Below are 19,988 nucleotides of genomic sequence, written 5' to 3' on the forward strand. Positions count from 1 at the left end.
ATCCAACCTCTCTTTGAAAACCTCCAATGAAGGAGAGTCCACCAGCAGCATCCTGTTCTCACAGTAGCCATCGAAGCCCTCGCCTTCATCAATTTGTCCGTGGAAAGGGTGGCTTGGTGCCGGTTGCTAAACGTGTGAATCGCATTTCCACAGAGCTCAAAGTTATTAATCCTGCCAAGATCAATCTCAGACAGCATCAGATATCTAACTTCTGTCTACACACCTACAGGAAGGCACCTAGAGAACCGTATCACACATACAGTGGCACCTCGGGTTAAGTACTTAATTCGTTCCGGAGGTCCATTCTTAACCTGAAACTGTTCTTAACCTGAAGCACCACTTTAGCTAATGGGGCCTACTGTTGCTGATGTGCCGTCGAAGCACGATTTCTGTTCTCATCCTGAAGCAAAGTTCTTAACCTGAAGCACTATTTCTGGGCTAGCGGAGTCTGTAACCTGAAGCGTATGTAACCTGAAGCGTATGTAACCTGAAGCATATGTAACCCGAGGTACCACTGTATCCCCATAGCAGAGGAGAGGAACTTCAGGCTAAACGTGGCCCTTCAAGCTGCTCTACCCGGCCCTCTGAGGGCCACACACCCCTACCAGCCCTGCTTCACACCTTCCTTGAGTGATCTTGCCTGGCTGGGATTTGTCCTTGAGCTCTGATCAGGCCTCTTGCTTGCCTGAAGAGAGGGAGGGAGGGGTGTGTGGGTGTAAAAAAGCCAGCTTGCTGGACAAAGGTGAAATCTGCATACGTTGGTCCTCCCACTTTTGCACTTGTCCTGTCATATGGCCCCTGGGAGGTTGCCCAGAAAAATGTGGCTCTTAGGCTGCAAAAAAGGCCACCCAACCCCTGTCCTGGCAGGCACCAACATTTTTGAAATACCTGGCCAGCAACCGACTGGAAAATAGGGATCGTTTGAGCCTCTGCTTCTTGGATCCTGGATGCAAAGAACCACCTGGCCCCACCCACCTATTCCAAAGTCAGAGCAGCTCTTTAAAAAGAAAAAAATCTGGTTGCCCGACAGGTTCCTGCTGCCACCATGGCTGCTCTTGCACAATCGGTCCAGCTGGGACGTTTGTGGGCTCGCTTGCTAACTTTTGTTTTGCAAAAGCTGGACAGCTACCAGGGAAGTGTCCATTAGCCCCCTTTTACAGCTGCAGGAGCAGCTGCGGAGAAAGGGAAGAGGCAGTTTACAGCTGCTTAAGGTACCAGAGATGTTTCAAAGGAAAGCACAGGTGCAAGAAATGTGTGTCTCTCAAGGATGCCAGGCAGGAGCTGGGCTGGCTTCTGATCCCTGGTGAGCATGGGCCCAGGGAGGGAGCTGGGTCTGTTTAGCCTGGAGAGGAGAAGACTGAGAGGTGCTATCAAACATTCAAACATCTGAAGGGCTGCCATGTGGAAGATGGAACAAGCTTGTTTTCTGCTGATGCTCTGGAGGGGAGGAAGAACTTTCTGACAGCAAGAGACATTCAACAGTGGAACGGACCCTCCCAAAAGGTGGTAGACTCTCCTTCATTTGAGGTTTTTAAGTAGAGGTTGGATGGCAACCGGTCAAGGATTCTTGAGTTGTGATTCCCGTGTTGCAGAGGATTGGACTAAAAGACCCTTGGAGATCCCTCCCAGCCCCATAATTCTATTATTCTATGCACATTGTTGCAGTGTCATGGGACAAACTGCAGTTTAAATGTGGCTCATCCAAGCGTAGTTTCAAGTGATTCTTGCTACAATCTCTGTACAATGCATGATTGAGAAATAATACATAGGCTAGAATACTCATTCACATTACTAATGCCCTCCCTTCCGGTTTCTGTTCCACACCAAAAGTAGACATTCATTCACATAAATAGCAGGAGGACTCAAAGACAATGCAATTTCATGCACCATGTTTTGTGCCCAGTTAGCGCACAGTCATTCTCCTGTTTGATGGACTGGTGATTGATTGAGGTTTCATCAATAGGAGGCAATGGCTAGCAGAAGGACTCCTGATAGCTGGACATCTCTCTGTGTTTCCTGCATGAGATACCCACCAAGGCTTGGAAGAGGTGAAATTAATCCAACTGAGGGAAGGTTGGAAGTGTGTTGTGTGTATGCAGGAGAGAGGAGCAAAACAGCAGGTGTTTTTAAGTATCGAAAGGCAGAGTTTCTAGATGGAACTAGACAAAAACTGACCACCTCACTGAACAACCATGCACTCGCCCCTGGATGCACAGGAATATCTCTCTTGCTCCAAAATTATGAAGACCAGGGTTCAAATCCCCACTCGGTCATGAAGCTCACTGGGTAACCCTGGACCTGTCACTGCCTTAGCTGAATGATGGAAGATTTGGGACATGTAAAAGGAAGTGTAGAAGGAAGGGACGCGGGTGACGCTGTGGGTAAAAGCCTCAGCGCCTAGGGCTTGCCGATCGAAAGGTCGGCGGTTCGAATCCCCGCGGCGGGGTGCGCTCCCGTTGCTTGGTCCCAGCGCCTGCCAACCTAGCAGTTCGAAAGCACCCCAGGTGCAAGTAGATAAATAGGGACCGCTTTCTAGCGGGAAGGTAAACGGCGTTTCCGTGTGCGGCTCTGGCTCGCCAGAGCAGTGATGTCACGCTGGCCACGTGACCCGGAAGTGTCTGCGGACAGCGCTGGCTCCGGGCCTATAGAGTGAGATGAGCGCACAACCCTAGAGTGTGGCAAGACTGGCCCATACGGGCAGGGGTACCTTTACCTTTACCTTTTTAAAAGGAAGTGGCTCTTTATGCAGCACATGGTTAAAACTCCGGAACTCACTCCCAAAAGAGGAAGTGACGGCCACCAGCCTAGACAGCTTTAAAAGAGTTTTAGGGAAATTAGCCCCCTTTTCCAGGGAAAGGGCTAAAATCTCAGAGTGAGACTTTCTGCTTAGCCCAAGGGGGTTCTCTCCCAGCTCTGTCCCCCTTTTGCCCACCAGGCCCCCAAGAGTCTCAAAAAGGGGGTGCCACATTCCCATCTTGCAAGCCCCATCCCTAGCTTATCCCTAGACACCACTCCATATCTTATGAGGAACAATTGAAGGAGCTGGATCTGGAGAAGGTAAGGCTGGGAGGTGGTACGAGAGCCATCTTCATATATCGGAAAGGCTGTCCCATGGAAGATGGAGCAAGCATGTTCCCTGCTGCTCCAGAGGGTGTGACCCGAACTGATGGATTCAAATCACCAGCAAGGAGGTGCTGACTCAAAAATAGGAAGAACTTCCTGACAGTAAGAGCTGTTTGACAGTGGAAAGGACTCCGGCAGAAGGTGCCCCCCATTGGAGCTTTTTAAGCAGAGGTTGGACGGCCATCCATCAGGGATTCTTTAGCTGCGACTCCTGCATTGCAGGGGGTTGGACTAAATGACCCTTGGGGTGCCTTCCAGCTTGACAATCCTCCCACAGCCAACCCGCCCCAGTCCCAGGCTCCAGAGCCTGCCTGGCAGCCCCATGGACTCCGTGGACTCGCTCAACCCTGAAGCCTTTCCCAAACTGGTCTCTGTGACTCACAGAGCTGCTTTTGCGGCCTGCGAATGGTTGTATAAGGCACAAACCCCGAGTCAGCATCTCTTGCAGGGCTGGAGCTCCTTCCGGAGAGAGTAATGAAAAACCAGTCGAGTCACTTCAAAGCTGCTGGAGGAAGGCAATGTGGGGGGAGAGAGAGGCAAAGAGGCAAGTGGAAAAGGCAAAGCTAACCGCCCCCTCCTCTAAATGGCATCCCATAATGCCAAATCTTATCCAATTAGTGAAGCAGACTGGTGCCCAATGGGGTCTCTCAGATTAGGGAGGTTCGCTGTGGTCATTCTGTGGTGAGAGGGGAGCAGCCTTTTCCCACAGTTTATTTGCCCCTGTGCTCTGGGCAGGCAGAAATCCAACTGGTGAAGCTTTCCTCGGCATAGCAAGAAAACACCCTGTTGAATTCCCGCTCTTCAGGCTGTACAAAGAACAACACGGCAACGTCAGGGCTAGCCAATGTTGCGGCACCCTCCAGATGATGGTGGAGACCCCCAGCTCCCATCAGCCCCAAGCAGCAAGGTGAACGGTAATTGATAGTTGGGGTTGAAGTCTGACAACACCTGAGAGTCACTGCATTGGCAACACCCCTACCGTACAAAGTCAGAGAACTAAAATTCCCAGAGTGGTTTAATAACCAATCCTGCTTCACAGGGAGCCCAGGAAATTGCTATTCTCTGAGGGGAATAGGGGTCTCCTAACAACTCTCAGTACCCTTAACAAACCACAACAATTCTTTGGGGGAAGCCATGACTGTTTAAAGTGGCATCATTGTGCTTTAAAATGCGAATGAGGTCCATTAGTACTTCACGCCTCCAGATCCTGAACAAAATATATTCGGGCACCAAGGCATCCCACATAAAATCACTGGGGTGAGTTGTTTTCATGAGTATGTTACTGATGGCTTCCTTGCTTCTTAAGTACATAGTAACTTCCCCTTAGCTTCTTTCAGGGAACTCCAGACTCAGCTAGATTGGTAAAGAAAAAGCGATTCATATGCATTGTATATGCGATATAGTATTGTGCCACCAGATGTCGCTGTGGAGTCCGGTTTTTCTGTACCTGTTTTCCCTGTTTAAATTTACAACCCATTTAACTGAAACGCTTCTTTGATGTGTCTAGATCCAGCCTCCCTCTCCTGAGTCTTCTATTGCCACTCCACCAAACGCAGCAACTTCTCAGCCTCCGCAACACCCAAGCAAGGCAGGAAACAACATTATTTCAACAATTTACAGAGCAAGCAGCCCACAGAGAGAAAGAGAGGCAGACGGGGGCTCTTGGCACAGAATAGCCTACCTTCCCATGTGGGAGGCAAGCCAAGTTCAGTTATTGTGAAAGACACGGCACAGGAGGAGATGGCATTTTCCCACCAGAAAGTGGTTTTCTTTGCAACAAAAAAAGTTAAGCTTCCTGCATCCTCAGCCAAATGGACCTCTTCTTCTTTTTTTGGCAACAGGTTTGCTTTTTCTAACTTTCAAATGTCATTAAGAAAATGAAGAAACCAGGAAATCCAGGAAATCTGTTTTTGGTGTTGCCCTTACGCTTATCATTTCAAGGGAAGAGCTTGTGAGCGTGTTGACGGCTGCAAGAAATAGGGTGGCCCATCCCTCTCCACTCCACCGAAAGGACCAACTTTCCCCCCTCCCCGGCACTGCTCCTGTGCTTTTAACAGCAGCCTGATTTGGGGGGTGGGGGTGGGTGCAGCAGCTTCAGCTTTCGACACCCAATTGGTTTCCATTCCAGGAAAGGAAAAAACATCACTTTCCTGGGCCAATTTCCTTGGGTCAGGTTACCGCAAGGGGACCAAACAGCAACACATCTCCAGACAGCAAGCCCTCTTTCTGTTTCACCCTCCAGCAAGAGGAGGGAAAAGAGAGAGGGATCCCATCCCAGCTTGCCTTTGCAGATGGGATCAAGAACCTGGGATGCTGAAGCGCCTCACTTCCCAGGAGATCAGGGTTGGAAGGCACCCAAAGGGTCATGCAGTCCAGCCCCCCGCAATGCAGGTGTGTAGAACTATCACAGGCCAGTTCGTTCTGCAAAAGGTACTGACAACCGTCCATCTTTCCTCCAAAATCCTGATACATACATCCCCAGGCATCTCATTTTCCAGCTCATCTCCCCTTAAGAATCTGCCTTTTGCAAAACAGGCTACATCAAGCAGAGGCTCTTTAATCCACAGCAAGTCAACAACAGGGGATCAAGCAATGTCTAGGATCCCTAAAACACACAAACACACCCTCTGCCTTTCCCATCAGGTACATAAAGGAAGGCTTAGGAAGGTGGGTGGGTGGGCCTGGAACGAAACCGAAGCAGGACTTTCCCCATCCAAAAGCATCCCCCCCAAAGCCCAGCAGAGATTAGGCAAAGCTATCATTACCCAATTACTCACTAAGTCGGTCTGTGGGAAATAAAGGAGCTACAAAAAAACTGATCTCTCTTTCAAAGAGCTCAACAGTCAACGAAAAGTCTGTGTGTTGTAGAGAAAGTCGAGGAGGGGGTAAAACGGAGAGGAAAAAGAGCCCAGAGGGCGAGGACTTACCGGGGATAGCCAGCAACAGAAGGAAAACTTTCCAGATCATGGCGCAAGGTGGAACCAGCTGATTCAGCTGCTGCTGCTGCTGCTGCTGTCAAAGTGCTTTCCGCAGGCTTTAGAACCAAAGTGGCCAGCTGGGTAGTGGCGAAGAACCTCTCCTTGCCTTCTCAATGACAACAGTGCCGAGTTAAGGGGTGGTCAGGAGACAGCTACTCAGCTTTTAAAAATAAAAAGAGCAGGGCAAGAGGGATCATGCCAGCTGAAAGGGGGACAAGGGAGCTGCCATCCTTAGGCTCGATGCTTCTGTGACTCCTGGGAAATGGGTCTTTCTCATGGGGTGTCCGGGAGAGGGTGGTCAGGTCCCCCTTTCTTCGGCGGCGTTGGTGCGGTGGCTTGCTCCTTGATGGTGCTGAGCAATCGCTGCTCTGTTTTGAAACTCCACAACCTGTTCTCCACGAACTGCCAGAGGGAGGGGAATGGAGAGAGAGAGAGAGAGAATATTAACCTGTTTGGCAAGTTTAAACAGGTGTTTCTCAAGGGGGGGGGAGGCGGGTTTCGTTTATAAAAGCGAAGGGAGTTCACAGCCCAGTGCCAGAACAGCTCACCAGCGGTGTCAAGGCATCACCTTTCTGGGTAAAAGCTTCCTAGCTCCGATCCCAAAGGCCAGAGCTTGCCTCCCCCTGCCCCACTGACCCATTCCTCAAGGGCCAAAGGGAAGGCCGGACACCAGGAAGTCAGGAGATATGTGGGTCACTCAATTCTCGCTGGAAAAGTTCAGTCTGGTCAGATTTTGCTTCCCACCACCACCACACACATGAATTTTTTTTTACAAGAAAAATCAGATTGGTCCTCTAAACCTAGACATCTTTCCCCTGAAGGGGCACTTTTCTTGAAGCAATAAGACAACCTTTGCCAACCTGGTGTTTTCTATGGGAGTTGCCGTCCAAAACATCTGGAGGGCACCAGGTTGGCAAATGCTATTGTTTCCCAGGTGTTGATACTGCATTTTCTCATTGTTTGGAAACGGCAGTCTTCCATCCTTTGGGAAGTGCATCCACTTAAAACGGCAAGCATCAGGTAGTAGATGTTGTTCTCTCCACCTGCCACCCCGCATTGTTGTTGTTGTTATTTTTGTTGGTTCAGCATCTAGTTTGCTGTTTGACCGCCGTTAAAAACACCAGGAGAGCTGTGCTGGATCCGACCATTTAGTCTTGCATTTTGTTTAGACAGTGGAATGGAAATGCCTATGGAAAGCCCGGAAGTGGAACACGAGAACTGCAGAACTATTAACTGGTCTTCTGGGACATCCCATCACTGATACTGGAGACAGTCATAAGAACACAAGGAGGCCTTGCAGGGTCAGGCCAATGGCCCATCTAGTCCAGCATCCTCTTCTCACAGTGGTCGGACAGACAGAATCACAGAATCATAGAACTGGAGAGTTGGAAGGCACCCCAAGGCTCATCTAGTCCAACCTCCTGCAACACAAGAATCTCAACTAGATCATACATGGCAGATGGTCATCCAACCTCTGCTTAAAAACTTCCAAGGAAGTAGAGTCCACCACCTCCCAAGGGAGTCCGTTCCACTGTCAAATAGCTCTTACTGTCAGAAGTTCTTTCTGATGTTTAGTTGGAATCTCCTTTCTTGCAACTGGAATCCATTAGTTTGGATCCTGTGAGCAAGCTTGGAGCACAAGAGGCCTCTCCCCTTTGTGGTTTCCAGCAACTGGTATTCAGAAGCATTAGTTCCTCTGACCACAGAGACAGAGCAAACAGCCATCATGGATACCAACCACGGATAGCCTTATCCTCCGTGGATCTGCTCTAAAAGTTCACCTGCACTGATTAGTTTTAAAGCCTCCTTGAGGAGCAGTTTGTTTAAAAGAAATTAAGAAAGATCAATTCTCTATTGTACGTTCAATCTATTTTAATGATTTTATTGAGAACTGCCTTGAGCGGTTCATTAAAGGCAGTATATTTTAAACAAACAAAATACTGGAGAATGCTTGGGCTATTAGCCACAGGGCCTTTCTCAGGCTGTTGCCATTTTGCGGGAGGGGTTCAAAAGGCATACCAGGAAATGTAGGTTGGCAAAAATTAAAGTGAATCAAAGCTACGTCTCCATAGTGCAACAAATCAACTTTAAGAAATAAGAAACGGGGCTCTTCTTTTGCAGTTAGGATAGTGAACTGGGAAATGCACTGAAAAGTGCGGAATGAGTGAAAGGATAACAGGAAGACGTGTAAACACCCTGCAAGGAAATCAGGACAAATGCTCGTTGTCCTATTATCACCCTGCAAACAAATCAGAATGAAAGCTCAATAAAGACTGGATATGATCTTGCTTACTTCCGTGTAAGCAAATCAGGAGGCATGGGTTCCATAAACAGGCATGGGTTCCATAAACAGACCTCTTCCACACAGGGCCTCCACCCCACCCCACCCATGACCACAGTTTATCATCATTCATTAAATGAAGTTCCTGTACGGGAGGTTAATCAACCTTGTTGGAAAATTCAAGACACATAAGGCAGTGACGCTACCAACTTGGATGGCTTTAAAAGAGGATTAGACCAATTCATGGAGGAGGCAAACTATTGATGGCTACTAGCCATGATGGCTGTGCACAATTGCTCCACAGTTGGAGCCAGTATAATGCTTCCGGTTGCTGGATACCACAGGAAAGTGCTGTTGTGTTTGACTCCTACTTGCAGATTTCCCAGCAGAGGCGTCTGGTTGGCCACTGTGAAAACAGGATGCCGGATTAGTTGGGCCATTGGCCTGATCCTGCTGGCTCTTCTCACATTGCTGCAGATCTTTTCCATTGTTGGTTAGTCTTTACTTTCTTGGTGTAATTCTACAAACACAACCGTTCTACGAGTTGCTTATGGGGAACTCCAGTGCCCAAGGTGCCCGACAAACAGGCACAGAGGCATCCTGAGATGTGAGGGCAACGTAATCTGCTCGGTTCTATGGCTACTCACTGCCAGCTCTGCCCTTACTCTACCTGCAGGCGTAGGTTGATGATGTCATCGGCCCGCGCCAGCAGCTGGAATGCTGGAAATGCACAGTTTCTGAAGGCCAGTAGCTTCAAGGCAGTGACCCAACCCATCAGAAAACACACATTTCAAGTGCATCAAGAGATCTCTGGCACCTCCAAGCAGAAATGCCTCCTAAATGATGCTCCCAAGTGTATGGGGAAGGGTTGTAGCTCAGCGGTAGAGCGTCTGCTTTGCATACAGGTGGTCTTGGGTTCAATCCCGGGCATTTCCAGGGCTAAGCACAGCACCTGACTGAAAGAGCTGCTGCAAGTCAGTGTAGGTTAAGTATAGCCAATGGGGTGCCCTCAATAGCTACTAGCCACAATGTCTGCATTTCACCTCCGTTGTCAGATACAGTACACCTCAGAATACCCATTGCTGAAAACTGCAGGAGGGGAGAGTGATCTTGTGCTCAGGTCCTGTTTGTTTCCCAAAAGACTACATGATCCAGCAGGCTCTTCTTATGGAAAACCCACCCACCCCCAACCAGAGGCAGTCTATCTAGAGTCCTAGGTCCTTATGGGAATTTGGCCACCATGAGAACTTAGTTTGGGGAGGAAGCCTATCCGTGGTGTCCTCCAGATATCTGATGGACTACAACTCCCATCATCCCTGGCCATTGGAGATGCTGGCCAGGGGTATGGGAATGGCTAGTGTGGGGGCGAGGTTAGTGTGTTGGACTACTAGGATCTGGGAGAGACCAAGGTTCAAATCCCCACTCAGCCACAAAACTAACTGGGCAACCTTAGGCACCGCTCAGCCCAACTCACTTCACAGAGTTGTTTTGGGGACTGAGGAGGGGGAGAACCATGTTACAGTTCCTTGGAGGGAAAGGTGGGGTAGAAATGCAATAAATAAATGGGGGTAGCCTTCCTCAATCTAGTGACCGCCAGGTGTTTTGAACTATCAATTCCGATTTATTGATTTATTTTAAATGGGAGTTGTAGTCCAAAACACCTGGAGGTCACCAGACTCAGGTGAAGGCGAGTGCCGCATGCCCTATGCAGCAGTGGGGGCTTGTATAAGCGACCATTATAAGGTGGAAGGGACGGCCGACCCCTCTTTTTGCATTCAGAAGCACACGCCGGGGAAAGGCGCCTAGTGGTTCTCCGGAGAGCTGGAGAAAAGAAGTCCCTCTGCTGGAAAAAGCGGCTCATCTCCTTCGCTGGCTTCGAGCCCAGAAAGTTTTACCTGTCGCAGGTTGCTGCATTGGAAGGAAGGCAGGCGGGCGGGCAGGCAGGCAGGCAAGCGACTGCAAAGGGGCTCGCGCGTGTCCCTTCCGCGCCTCGCCGCCGCTGCAGGAAGTCCCAGGCCCGCCGACGCTTTGGCTCCGCAGTCAAAAAGGGGAAGCATAAAAAATAGCCCCCACCTGCTTCTTGCCAGGCGTCCGCTCCACTGCGCATGCGCCCCGACCCCCTCGCCCGCAACCTTTGCTCCAGGGTTAGGTGGCCAACTTTTTGGACCAGCCCGGCTCCTCTGCCTCTTTAACAACAGCTTCCAGCACGTGTTCGCCCTTAGTGCTTTATTACCCAATAGGCAGGCTTAGCTGGTGTTCAGGGCACCAGTAATGCAGGGGCACATAAAGAAACGGATTGTTATTATTATTTTTAATTGGCATTTGATTATTTCAAAAGAGGCATCAAAGTAGCCATCATGGGAGAGAGCAGAACTTTGCGAGACTTCCTTGTGCTCTGCTACAAACTCCCAATTTTCTGTCCTAATTTTTTTCCCTTATCCTCACCTAAACCAGGGGGGTACCCTGCTTACACAGATTGAAATAATGTGAGGAAATCAAACCTTGTCATGTGTTGCATGTGATGTACATACATGTACATATCAGCATACATGCAATTTCTGTGTCCGTTGGAAAAATGTTATTTTACAATTGAATATTGTTTTATTTTTTAATTACATGGGGGACACCATAATCTTTTCAGTGCTTAGGGCCTCTAAAGGATTTAATCTGGCTCTCCATGCCACCACCTTATTTCTGTCCCCCAATTTCCTGTGCAAAGGAGCAGGCCAAGCTGCCTGGCAACCCTAATCCAATCCACAGATGCACCCCCCTTTCCCACCCCCGATGCTAGCAAATTAATGCATTCAAAACAGCAAAAACAGGGCAGCAGATTGGTGAAGGCTGAAGCACGCTGGCAGGATTCCTGTTCTAAAATAGCACCTTCTTGGTCTCTCCCACTTTTGTCAAAACAGTTTCTTTCAGAGAGATTCTTTTCATGGCACATTGTGAACACCGTGCATGGGACCGAAAGGCCTTTGGTTTCCGGGAGGAAAAGGTCCCAGGAGAAAACTGTGGTAATAAAAGCTGCACTTTGAACTGTGTGTAAAATCCTGAGCACTGCGGCGCTTTGCTTTCTTGAAACAGTGTGTGCGAAAAAGAAAGTGACACCCACCCGCCAGAGTTGCCAGCTCCTGTTTCCCATGCCTTTTAACAGCAGCAGCTCGACTCCACAACATGAAAAGTCTTAGCCTTCTATTTCTGTACCTGCCAGGTGCTGCGAAAGGCTCAGGAGCGAGCAGGGCAGCCTTCCCCCCACTACCCTGATCAGTTGGCCACTGCCCACCTGACCTACAGCAACTCACCCAAGTGACTGGAAGTTGCTATTTTTGAATCCCAGTCCAGTGTGATTTGGTCCAAAGGAATATTTTGTTAGGTACTTCTACATGCCACATGTGGCCAGTCATGGGATGATTCCCACAGTTGCCTACTCCATCCGTGGCCTGATTTGCAGGCAAAACATGAATGGCCCACAAGTGCTCCCCGGTGACTAAGGAGGTGTGTGCCTTGTGAATGGGCCCTGTGAATCACAGCTCAAGCAAACACTGGAGAGAAAATGGGTGTTTATTTTTCCTGTTCAATGCAAGGACTTGGGAAAACAATGTGGCCCTCTGCAAAGGCCCTTGGTGAGGCAGCCCAGGTTTTGTCCAAAACTGACAGGAGAGACTGGCTAGGTTTGCCTTGTCTCCACACCAGCATCCAAAAGCCTTTTTCCTTGGGCTGAACACCTTGGGAGCATCAGCAAGCACACTGACATAGATTGAGCACACACCAGACATTTAAAGGACATGGCTTTCCCCAAAGAATGCTGGCAACTATAGTTTACTCCTCAGGAAGCTACAATGCCCAGCACCCTTAACAAATGATTAGGGGGGGGGGAGGTCATGTGCTTTAAATGCTTGGTGTGCAGACCACCACATGCACTTGGATTACATCAGAGGTTTGCTGCTTGCACATTGCTGAATCCTCCACTGGCTTGGTAGCTGCTGCCCTCTAGTGAATTTATGTCACAAATGTCATGAACCTGGACTAGAGAGCTGAGGCAGGACAAAGACCCGGGGAGAGAAATGACAGCGTTTCTGCACCAATAACAAGAATGCCGTCGTGGCTGAACCACACTTATTTACTTAATATTCTCCTAGCATCATGGTTTTTACCTAGCCTTCCTCCCAGTTGTTTTGCCCGGTGCAAAAGAGGTGGAAACAGGGAGTCTAAGTTATAGTTTACCTGGGAGAGAAGCAGAGGAAGCCTATTCCTGTTTACTCACAAGTAAGTCCCATTGAATTCAGTGACGCTTAGTGCCAGATAAACTGGTATGGGATTGTAGCCTTATTGGCCTGGGGATGAATGCGCTCGATGCGAATGCAGTAGTAAGTGTATGGATCAGCCTTCCTCAACTGAGTGCCCTTCCAGATGTTTTGGACTGCAATTTCCATCATGCTGGCTGAGCCTGATGGACGGTGTAGTCCAAAATAGCTGTGCTGGCTGGGGCTGATGGGAGTTGTAGTACAGATCATCTGGAGGGCATGGGGTTGTCAAGGGCTGTTGCAGGGATTGGCTCATGAAGGACTCAGCTGGAGTCCCTTGCCAAGGCCATTGAAAAGCCAGCTGCTCCCTAAAAATAATAATAAAAAAAATGGCAGTGCAATTCAATCACACTTCAGCCACTCCTTGAGAGTGTGGCAACATCACAGGGAAAGCCATTTCTATAGTGTTTTCCCCAGCGTCTCAAAAGCAACCTCTTGATTTTTTGTGTAATTGTTGTGCAGATCCAGAAAGACAATCTGGGGAGGGCTTATGAGGGAAGAGGCAGCGACAAAGTCCGGAGTCCCAAGTGGGAATAATCTCAGACATCTGGACAGGATGGAATTGGGCCAGCATCCCAGAGGGTCAACCGCTTGCCACGTCAGAGCCGTCAGAGGATGAGTTCCTGGGGACAGCGCAAATGTGGAACACACCTGAGGAGAAAACGGGGAAGCCAGTGAATCATGAGAATTATAGTTATTATTTATAATGTATTACCTGCCCTTCGCCCTAAGGTCACAGGGCAGGTTACAATAATTTAAGCCCAATATTAAAAACAGTTTAAGACAACTTAAAAAGCTCAGAAATAAGGTGGGTCCTAAAATATACACCCCATGTGTCAAAGGCCAGGGTGTGTCTTCAGCATTTGTTGGAAGCTGTGTAATGAAGGTACCAGGCATATTTTTGTGGGCAGCTTAGGGGCTGCCACAGAGAAGGCCCTATCCCAGCCTGCCAACCCCAAGCTTTCAAAGGTAGTAGAAGTAGCAAGCGGGCTCCTTATCCTAACCTTAGCATAAAGAAATAACATAGGAAAAGAAATGCAAATAAATTCCTTTGGAAAGACCATATGCCCCTTGGATCCAGTAGACAGCTGAAGTTAGGTGAAGAGACCCATGTTTGGGGTGCAGAAACTGAGGGGCACTCCTGGTACCTGCTGAGATGGTGAGGATGACAGCGATCCATCCCAGAATGTAGGACCAGGAGAACCTCCATTCGGCGTAACGCTTTCCGTAGAAACTCACTGTCACTCCCGTATACACCGAGATACCCAGCAAAGCAAAGAGTCCTGGAGGGAGGAAGAGTAGACAGTAAAGGAGCTCAGAGTGAGGTTGTGGGGAGACCATCCCATTCCACACATCCCATTTTCTCAACAAGGACCTTTGGCCAACTGCTGGGATTTTTAGGGTTTTTGCAAGTAGAGGTTTGAGGGTTATCAGAGCAGAAATGCCACACAAAAATTATGAAGGGTACCAGGTAAGCAAAGGCTGGCAAGTGGATCTGGGAGTGGAGAAGAGAGGCAGAGAGTCAGCCAGGGGCTGACAGTTGCCCTATGCATAGCAGGCTAGTGTTTATGCTCTGGATTGTTCAATAATCTGGATTCCTCCAGCCTGCTGCAAATGTAATGTATTCAGTGGTCTGTGTTTGCCTGATCTTGAGTTTTGGACTAAGGATTCTGAGCCCCTGTGTTCTGATTCGATACATGATATCCAATCACAGAACATTTCAGGATTTGGGCCTCTGCCATTGGCCTTTAAACTCTGAGTTATGATTCGCAGCTTGGAAGTTTGGAGAGCCAATCACGTTGGGAGTGGGAGTGGCCTAGGCCTTCAGAAATGTATATAAGCAATTACTTTGCCCCTGTTGTCCAGTTCTGTTTGTTCAGTAAGGGTTCTTGCTGTTATCACTGTGTCTTGCCTTGTGGGAACCCACCTGCACTTCAGCACCTACCTGCGATCAAGAGTGTGATTCCTGCAGAGCGAGTGCGTGTGGATCGGGCACTACTGGAGTAGATGGTCAGACCCAATATGATCCCGGCGAAGGAGGAGAGGATGGAGAGGAGCATGAAGGCTCTGGTGGCATCCCAGAATGCTGTGCAGGGAGGAAGGCACAGTGAGAAGCAGCAATCCGGAGAGGCAGGCTGGGCAAGGGCAGGGGGGTGGCAGAGGCATAGGAAGGAGGGTGTGAGGGGGGAGGCCTGCCCTATCCCAGGTGTCATCCCTGAGGTGATGACAAAATGGCACACCGCGGGATCCAGCACTTACTGCGGGGCCTGTCCTGCAGTGCGCCTAAGCCACTCGTCTTTCCCGGGACTGACACAGTGGCTCAGGGCCCCATGCTGCCCAAAACTGCAGCATGGGGCTTGCGTCTGCCAGGTGGACTGCGTGGGCAGCTCGTCGCACCGTGCCTCCCTGCCCTCCTGGGCAAATTGCCCCGCCCCTGCCACTCTGGGTGCCAGAGCAGCTAGCTACACCCCTGTGGGGTAGACCTGCAGGGGTGGTTGTTGCCAGCCCAGTCCAGCCCAGCCCTGCCTCCAGACTCAAGCTAGAGGTTTAGGGGTTTCTCCTCCGCCTCCTCAAGATGGGGCTCAGCAACAGAGCACATCCTTTGTGTGCAACCCCCTGTTCAATTCCCAGCGGCTGTCAGTAGGCTTGAGAGGCCAGCCAGAGACTTAGCTTAACCTCAAGGGCGGTTAGGAACACAGGAATCTGTCCATGTAGCTCAGTATCGTGCACACCCACCAGCGGCAGGTAGATGTTTACCTGGAGATGCTAGGGATTGCATGCAAAGCAGATGCTCTACAGCCACAAAACCCTATCAAGGGGATCACAATATGCAGGCACACAAATTCTAGCATGTAAAATGAGATTATATCAACAACCATGTCGGATTTTAGAGTTGGAATGAGCCATTCAGCTTGAAACACAAAATTCGTCCGAGTTCCCCAATTGTGAGGAAAGTACTGGAGATGTAAATCAGGATCTTATATCCCTGTAAAAATTACAGTATAGAAGGACATGCGGTAACATTTGAATTGGGCCACTTTTGCAAAGATGGATTCTCAGGTTGTCAAGGCAGCCTGCTAGCTACACTCGGCTTCCATAACTGCTTTTGGCAAAGGATTGATCCACCTAGCCATGAAAAAAAACATCTAGGAACATTAGTGTTGCTAAATAGGTTGATAATTATTACTAGGCTGTAGACCAGTGGTGAGCAAACACCTTTTGCCATGAATTTGCTAATGAATTTTGCAAATTGGGATCTAGAAGTCCCTCTGTAAGATAGCTGGGTGCTTTTTCTTATCCAAGTGACAGGACATAAGGTAGTGAGTAGCCAAGGATATTAACTTAATTTTTTTTTAAAATAGCCAAGAGTAAGGATAATTATCAAGCAAAGCTAAGGATAGGTTAGCCCAAATCTGTTGAGGATACATTTAGGCAAAGCTGGTCACTGATTGCAAAAGGTGGTCTGGAGAGTTGAATCTACAAACTGACCTCATGGCTACATTGTCAGCCCAATTTTTGTATTAAAAAAAAAATTTAAAATCATCCTCCACCTCACTCTGTGTCGTGTGTAACCTCTTGCATGGCTGGTCCCAATAACTATTCCACAACTGTGATTTTGGACCAAAATGGTTACCTTTGCTCTTTATGTACCTACAAAGACAGCCCAAGGTCACCCTGTGAGCTTCATGGTCAAGTAGGGATTTGAATCCTGGTCTCTCCCAACTCTTGGTCCAATGCTCTAACCACTACACCACCTTTGGTTCTCTCACACACTGGCTTCCTGCTCCGAAGCAGGTTGCCTGCATGCTAATCATGTGTTCTCACGGACATCACGATCCATTTTTCATATGAGGGATCCAAATGCAGCAAATAGCCTTTTCCTTAAAAGTTGTCTCTTGTGCAGCGCCCCATTACCGAGTGTGATGGTGTGGGGGTGGCACTTGTTCCCCACACAGAACCGCCAGAGGCCTTGGTTGCTGAGGTTGCCTGAGTAGCGGTACTGCATCCAGAAGTCTGTCGCCGTGGCAACGATGAGGAGGACCAGGCCGGAGGCTGCACACAACAGCCCACCTCCCATCAAGTTGAACATCACGGACCACTCGCTGGTCTGGGGCTCGGGAGGAGGGCCTTCCTCCTGTAGAAGGACCAGAGGGGAGGGGTCTGCCTAGGGAGGGGGCCCCCAAAAGCCAGGGTGTTGTGGGTAAAGAGAGGAGAGTTATCACCACCAGGTATTAAATTCTTCAGAAAGAAAAAAAATGAATTCTGAGAACTCTGCCATTTAAGCAAAGCAAAGCATTTATTTTTGTTCAGTCCCCCCCCCCTTTATTTTGTTTTTGCTAATCCTGAGGAGAGACAAGTACGCAACATTGCAGGGCGCTCAAAGACCGTCTATCACCCCACAAAATCATATTCAACCAAATACAATTCCTGATTCATACAAGGAGACTCTTCCCTCCTGTGGTTCCCAGAAAGTGGGTATTCAAAAGCATTGTGGCTTCTGATTGTGGAGGCAGCGCATAGCCATTGTGGCGAGTAATCATTGATAGCCTCTTTTGCAGCCACCCAAGTATGTGGCCATCACAGCTCCCTGTGGGAGCAAGTTCCATGGCTTAACTATGCACTGCATGGAAAAAGACTTTCTTTTCTCTGCCCTGAATCTTCCAACATTCAGCTTCGTTGCATGCCTTAGGACTCTGCAAGATTGGAAAATAAAAAGCTTTTTATATGTGTTGTATATGTGATATAACACTGTGACACCAGATGGCGCTGTGGAGTCCTTCCTTTCCCCACCGAATTACTCTGTACGAGTTTGCAATGCCGTAAAATGAATTGCTTCTTTGATGTTTTCTAGGTCCAGCCCTAGTGTTATCAAAGAAGATGGGGAACTTTTTTCTATCCACTTTTTCCATGGCATGCATAACTTCTATCATGTCACCTCTTCCTTGCCTTTAAACGGAGAAGTCCCAAACGTTGCAACTTTTCCTCACAGAGGAATTTCTCCACCCATTTGATCATTTTGGTTTCCCTTTCCTGTAATAATCCTTTTTGAGGTGTTGAGACCTGAACTATACACAGCATTCCACATGCACCATAGATTTGTATAATGGCATTATATAGGCAGTTTTATTTTCAGTCCCTTTCCCTAATGATCTCTTAGCATGGAATTTGCCCTTTTTGCAGCTGCCGCGCACAGGGTCGACATCTTCATTGAGCTGTCCAATATGGCCCCAAGTTCTTGTTCCTGGTCAGTCACCCCAGTATATATATATATATATATATATGTGTGTGTGTGTGTGTGTGTGTGTGTGTGTGTGTGTGTGTGTAATTAAATGTTCTGTTTTACAGTTTAAAATACTCATTTAAACATCGTCAAAATATAAATGACTTCCCTTCTTATCTTTCCATGGTTCATTTTGCATATAATAAATCCCTGCATATTTCACAAAAACTAAACCATTCAGTATTCCATTATTGCATCCATCAAAACTTATTTACATAGTTGAATTTAATGCTGCCAACATTTTCAGGTGTAGACAATCCCCCCCCATATATTCAATAAACATTTTCCAATCTTCTCTAAACATATGTTCTTCTTGTTCTCTAATTCTATATGTTAAGTCTGCAAGCTGCGCATATTCTGTCAGCTTAAGTTGCCATTCTTCTTTAGTTGGGACCTCACTTGTTTTCCATTTTGGGGCTAACACAACATGGGCCGCAATAGTAGCATACATAAATAACCTTTTTTTGATGCCTGGGAATTTCAGTCTGAATCATCTCCAACAAACAGGACTGGTTTTTTTGGGGGGGGAAGTACTTTAAAACATTTCCCCCCAAATTCATTATGTATTATGAATTGATTAACAGTCACCCCAGTTTAGACCCCAGGAGCTTATATGTGAAATTAAGATTTTTCATAGAACACTCCACGATCCCTGGTTCCAATCAAGCCTTATGTTTCAGCTTACCTTCAGTGCTCAATCCTCAGAATGACCATTATCCAAGAAATTCAGAGAGAAATAAACAGAGAAACCCAGCTAACAAGTCTAAAAGCTTTCTGCTGTCACCATTAACTATTCTCTCTCTCTCTCTCTCTCTCTCTCTCTCTCTCTCTCTCTCTCTCTCTCTGACTTCCCCCTCTGAAAACAGAGAGCAAAAATGCTGTAAAGATGGGACTTTTATAGAGTTGCCTTCTCTGTCGCTTTGTCCCATGGATGACCAGGCTGACAATGGCCAGGAAGCATCTCGCACTTTCCCTCTCTGCAGGCTTTTGCTGATGCAGGATGTGTGGAAGACCAGGTGCCGGATTGGGGGGTGGGTGGGGGAGAGAGAGCCCTTTCTCTTGTGGTGGGAATAAGCAAGGCAGGCAGATCCTGTGACCCCCTAAACCCCCCTTTTCCATGAACCACAGGGATCAGTTGCTGCATTGTTTAGAAGATGCTTCCCAATTGTTATATAGCTGAGCCACACTTGTTTTGTGTGTCCTCCCCGCTCCCCAATTAAAACAGGAAGCATGCCGTTGAACTGAAATTTAGGGTGTGTACAAGCCACCCACGGTCAGTGGACTCCTCCAGTTGAGCCTCTGCTCGAGTCCCTGTTCTGACGGAAAAGAGAAATGTACGGGACACAGCAGGCAGCCTCTGCCATGGACAGATCATTTTGCTGTAGGAGGAGACAGCCAGAGCAGTAAATCATGCAGAGATGCAGCCAGCGAGCAGCCACGTCTGTGAGAAGTGAATGAATGAATGAATGAAGAGAGAGTGGTGTGGTGGTTGGTCATCAGACTAGGACCCAGGAGAGACCAGAGTTCAAATCCCTGCTCAGCCATGAAACTCACTGGTGACCTTGGTCACTGCCTTCACAGCTTAACCTACCTTGCAGGGTTGTTGTGTGGATCAAATGGGGAGGAAGAGAATCATATATGCCACCCTGCGCTCCTTGGAGATCCCATTGGGATACAAATATGATCAATCAATACGTAAAATAAACAGATATGGGTTTCCCTGGTTTCACATATGGTTAGTTTTTGTTCTTAACTATGGAGTATAAGAGAGGTGAGAAGGGGTTAACAGGGAAAAGCAAATACTTGGCCTAACCCAGGACCAGCTGCCCCCCTCTTTACCCCTAAGTGTGAAGGGGGTGTGAGAGCAAAGATAAAAAGAAGGAAAAGGGGGCAAAATGGCAAGAAACAAGGGGACCAGCTGCTAGATTTCTAAGCTGTCCACTTATGCACATTTACTTTCATGCAGTGTGCACTATAAAATGCTGGTGGCAGGTATTGTTATGGGGAGAGACATTGGGGTG

General features: G+C 48.3%; 2 protein-coding genes across 2 annotated transcripts in view; both read right to left on the bottom strand.

Annotated features, from left to right (window-relative positions):
* NECTIN4 (nectin cell adhesion molecule 4) overlaps positions 1–10,462 on the bottom strand; it is a 90,056-nt gene extending 79,594 nt beyond the window's left edge. The window contains exons 1-2 of the mRNA XM_028710429.2: positions 10,278–10,462; positions 6,051–6,503 (exon numbers count right to left, since the gene is read on the bottom strand). Of these exons, the coding sequence (XP_028566262.2) occupies positions 6,051–6,090 (40 nt within the window). The 5' untranslated portion in view covers positions 6,091–6,503; positions 10,278–10,462. The remainder of the gene's footprint in view (positions 1–6,050; positions 6,504–10,277) is intronic.
* A 1,463-nt stretch (positions 10,463–11,925) lies between these two features.
* Positions 11,926–18,800, bottom strand: LOC114587136 (lens fiber membrane intrinsic protein-like). Its single transcript, XM_028711094.2, has 5 exons — positions 18,653–18,800; positions 16,602–16,851; positions 14,632–14,772; positions 13,835–13,969; positions 11,926–13,337 (listed from the first exon to the last, which is right to left on the bottom strand). The coding sequence occupies exons 2-5, from the start codon at positions 16,774–16,776 to the stop codon at positions 13,270–13,272; spliced, it is 519 nt and encodes a 172-aa protein (XP_028566927.1). The 5' UTR covers positions 16,777–16,851; positions 18,653–18,800; the 3' UTR covers positions 11,926–13,269.
* Positions 18,801–19,988: the final 1,188 nt, after the last annotated feature.

The sequence above is a fragment of the Podarcis muralis genome, chromosome 16, assembly GCF_964188315.1.
Source record: "Podarcis muralis chromosome 16, rPodMur119.hap1.1, whole genome shotgun sequence".
NCBI classification, from domain to species: Eukaryota; Metazoa; Chordata; class Lepidosauria; order Squamata; family Lacertidae; genus Podarcis; species Podarcis muralis.

Coding starts and splice junctions, on each gene's coding strand:
- LOC114587136 (XM_028711094.2), bottom strand. CDS start 16,776: ATGTTCAACTTGATGGGAGGTGGGCTGTTGTGTGCAGCCTCCGGCCTG. Junction 14,773..16,601: donor CCCCCACACCATCACACTCG/GTAATGGGGCGC, acceptor CTCCCTGCACAG/CATTCTGGGATGCCACCAGA. Junction 13,338..13,834: donor CATCCTCACCATCTCAGCAG/GTACCAGGAGTG, acceptor TTTTCTCCTCAG/GTGTGTTCCACATTTGCGCT.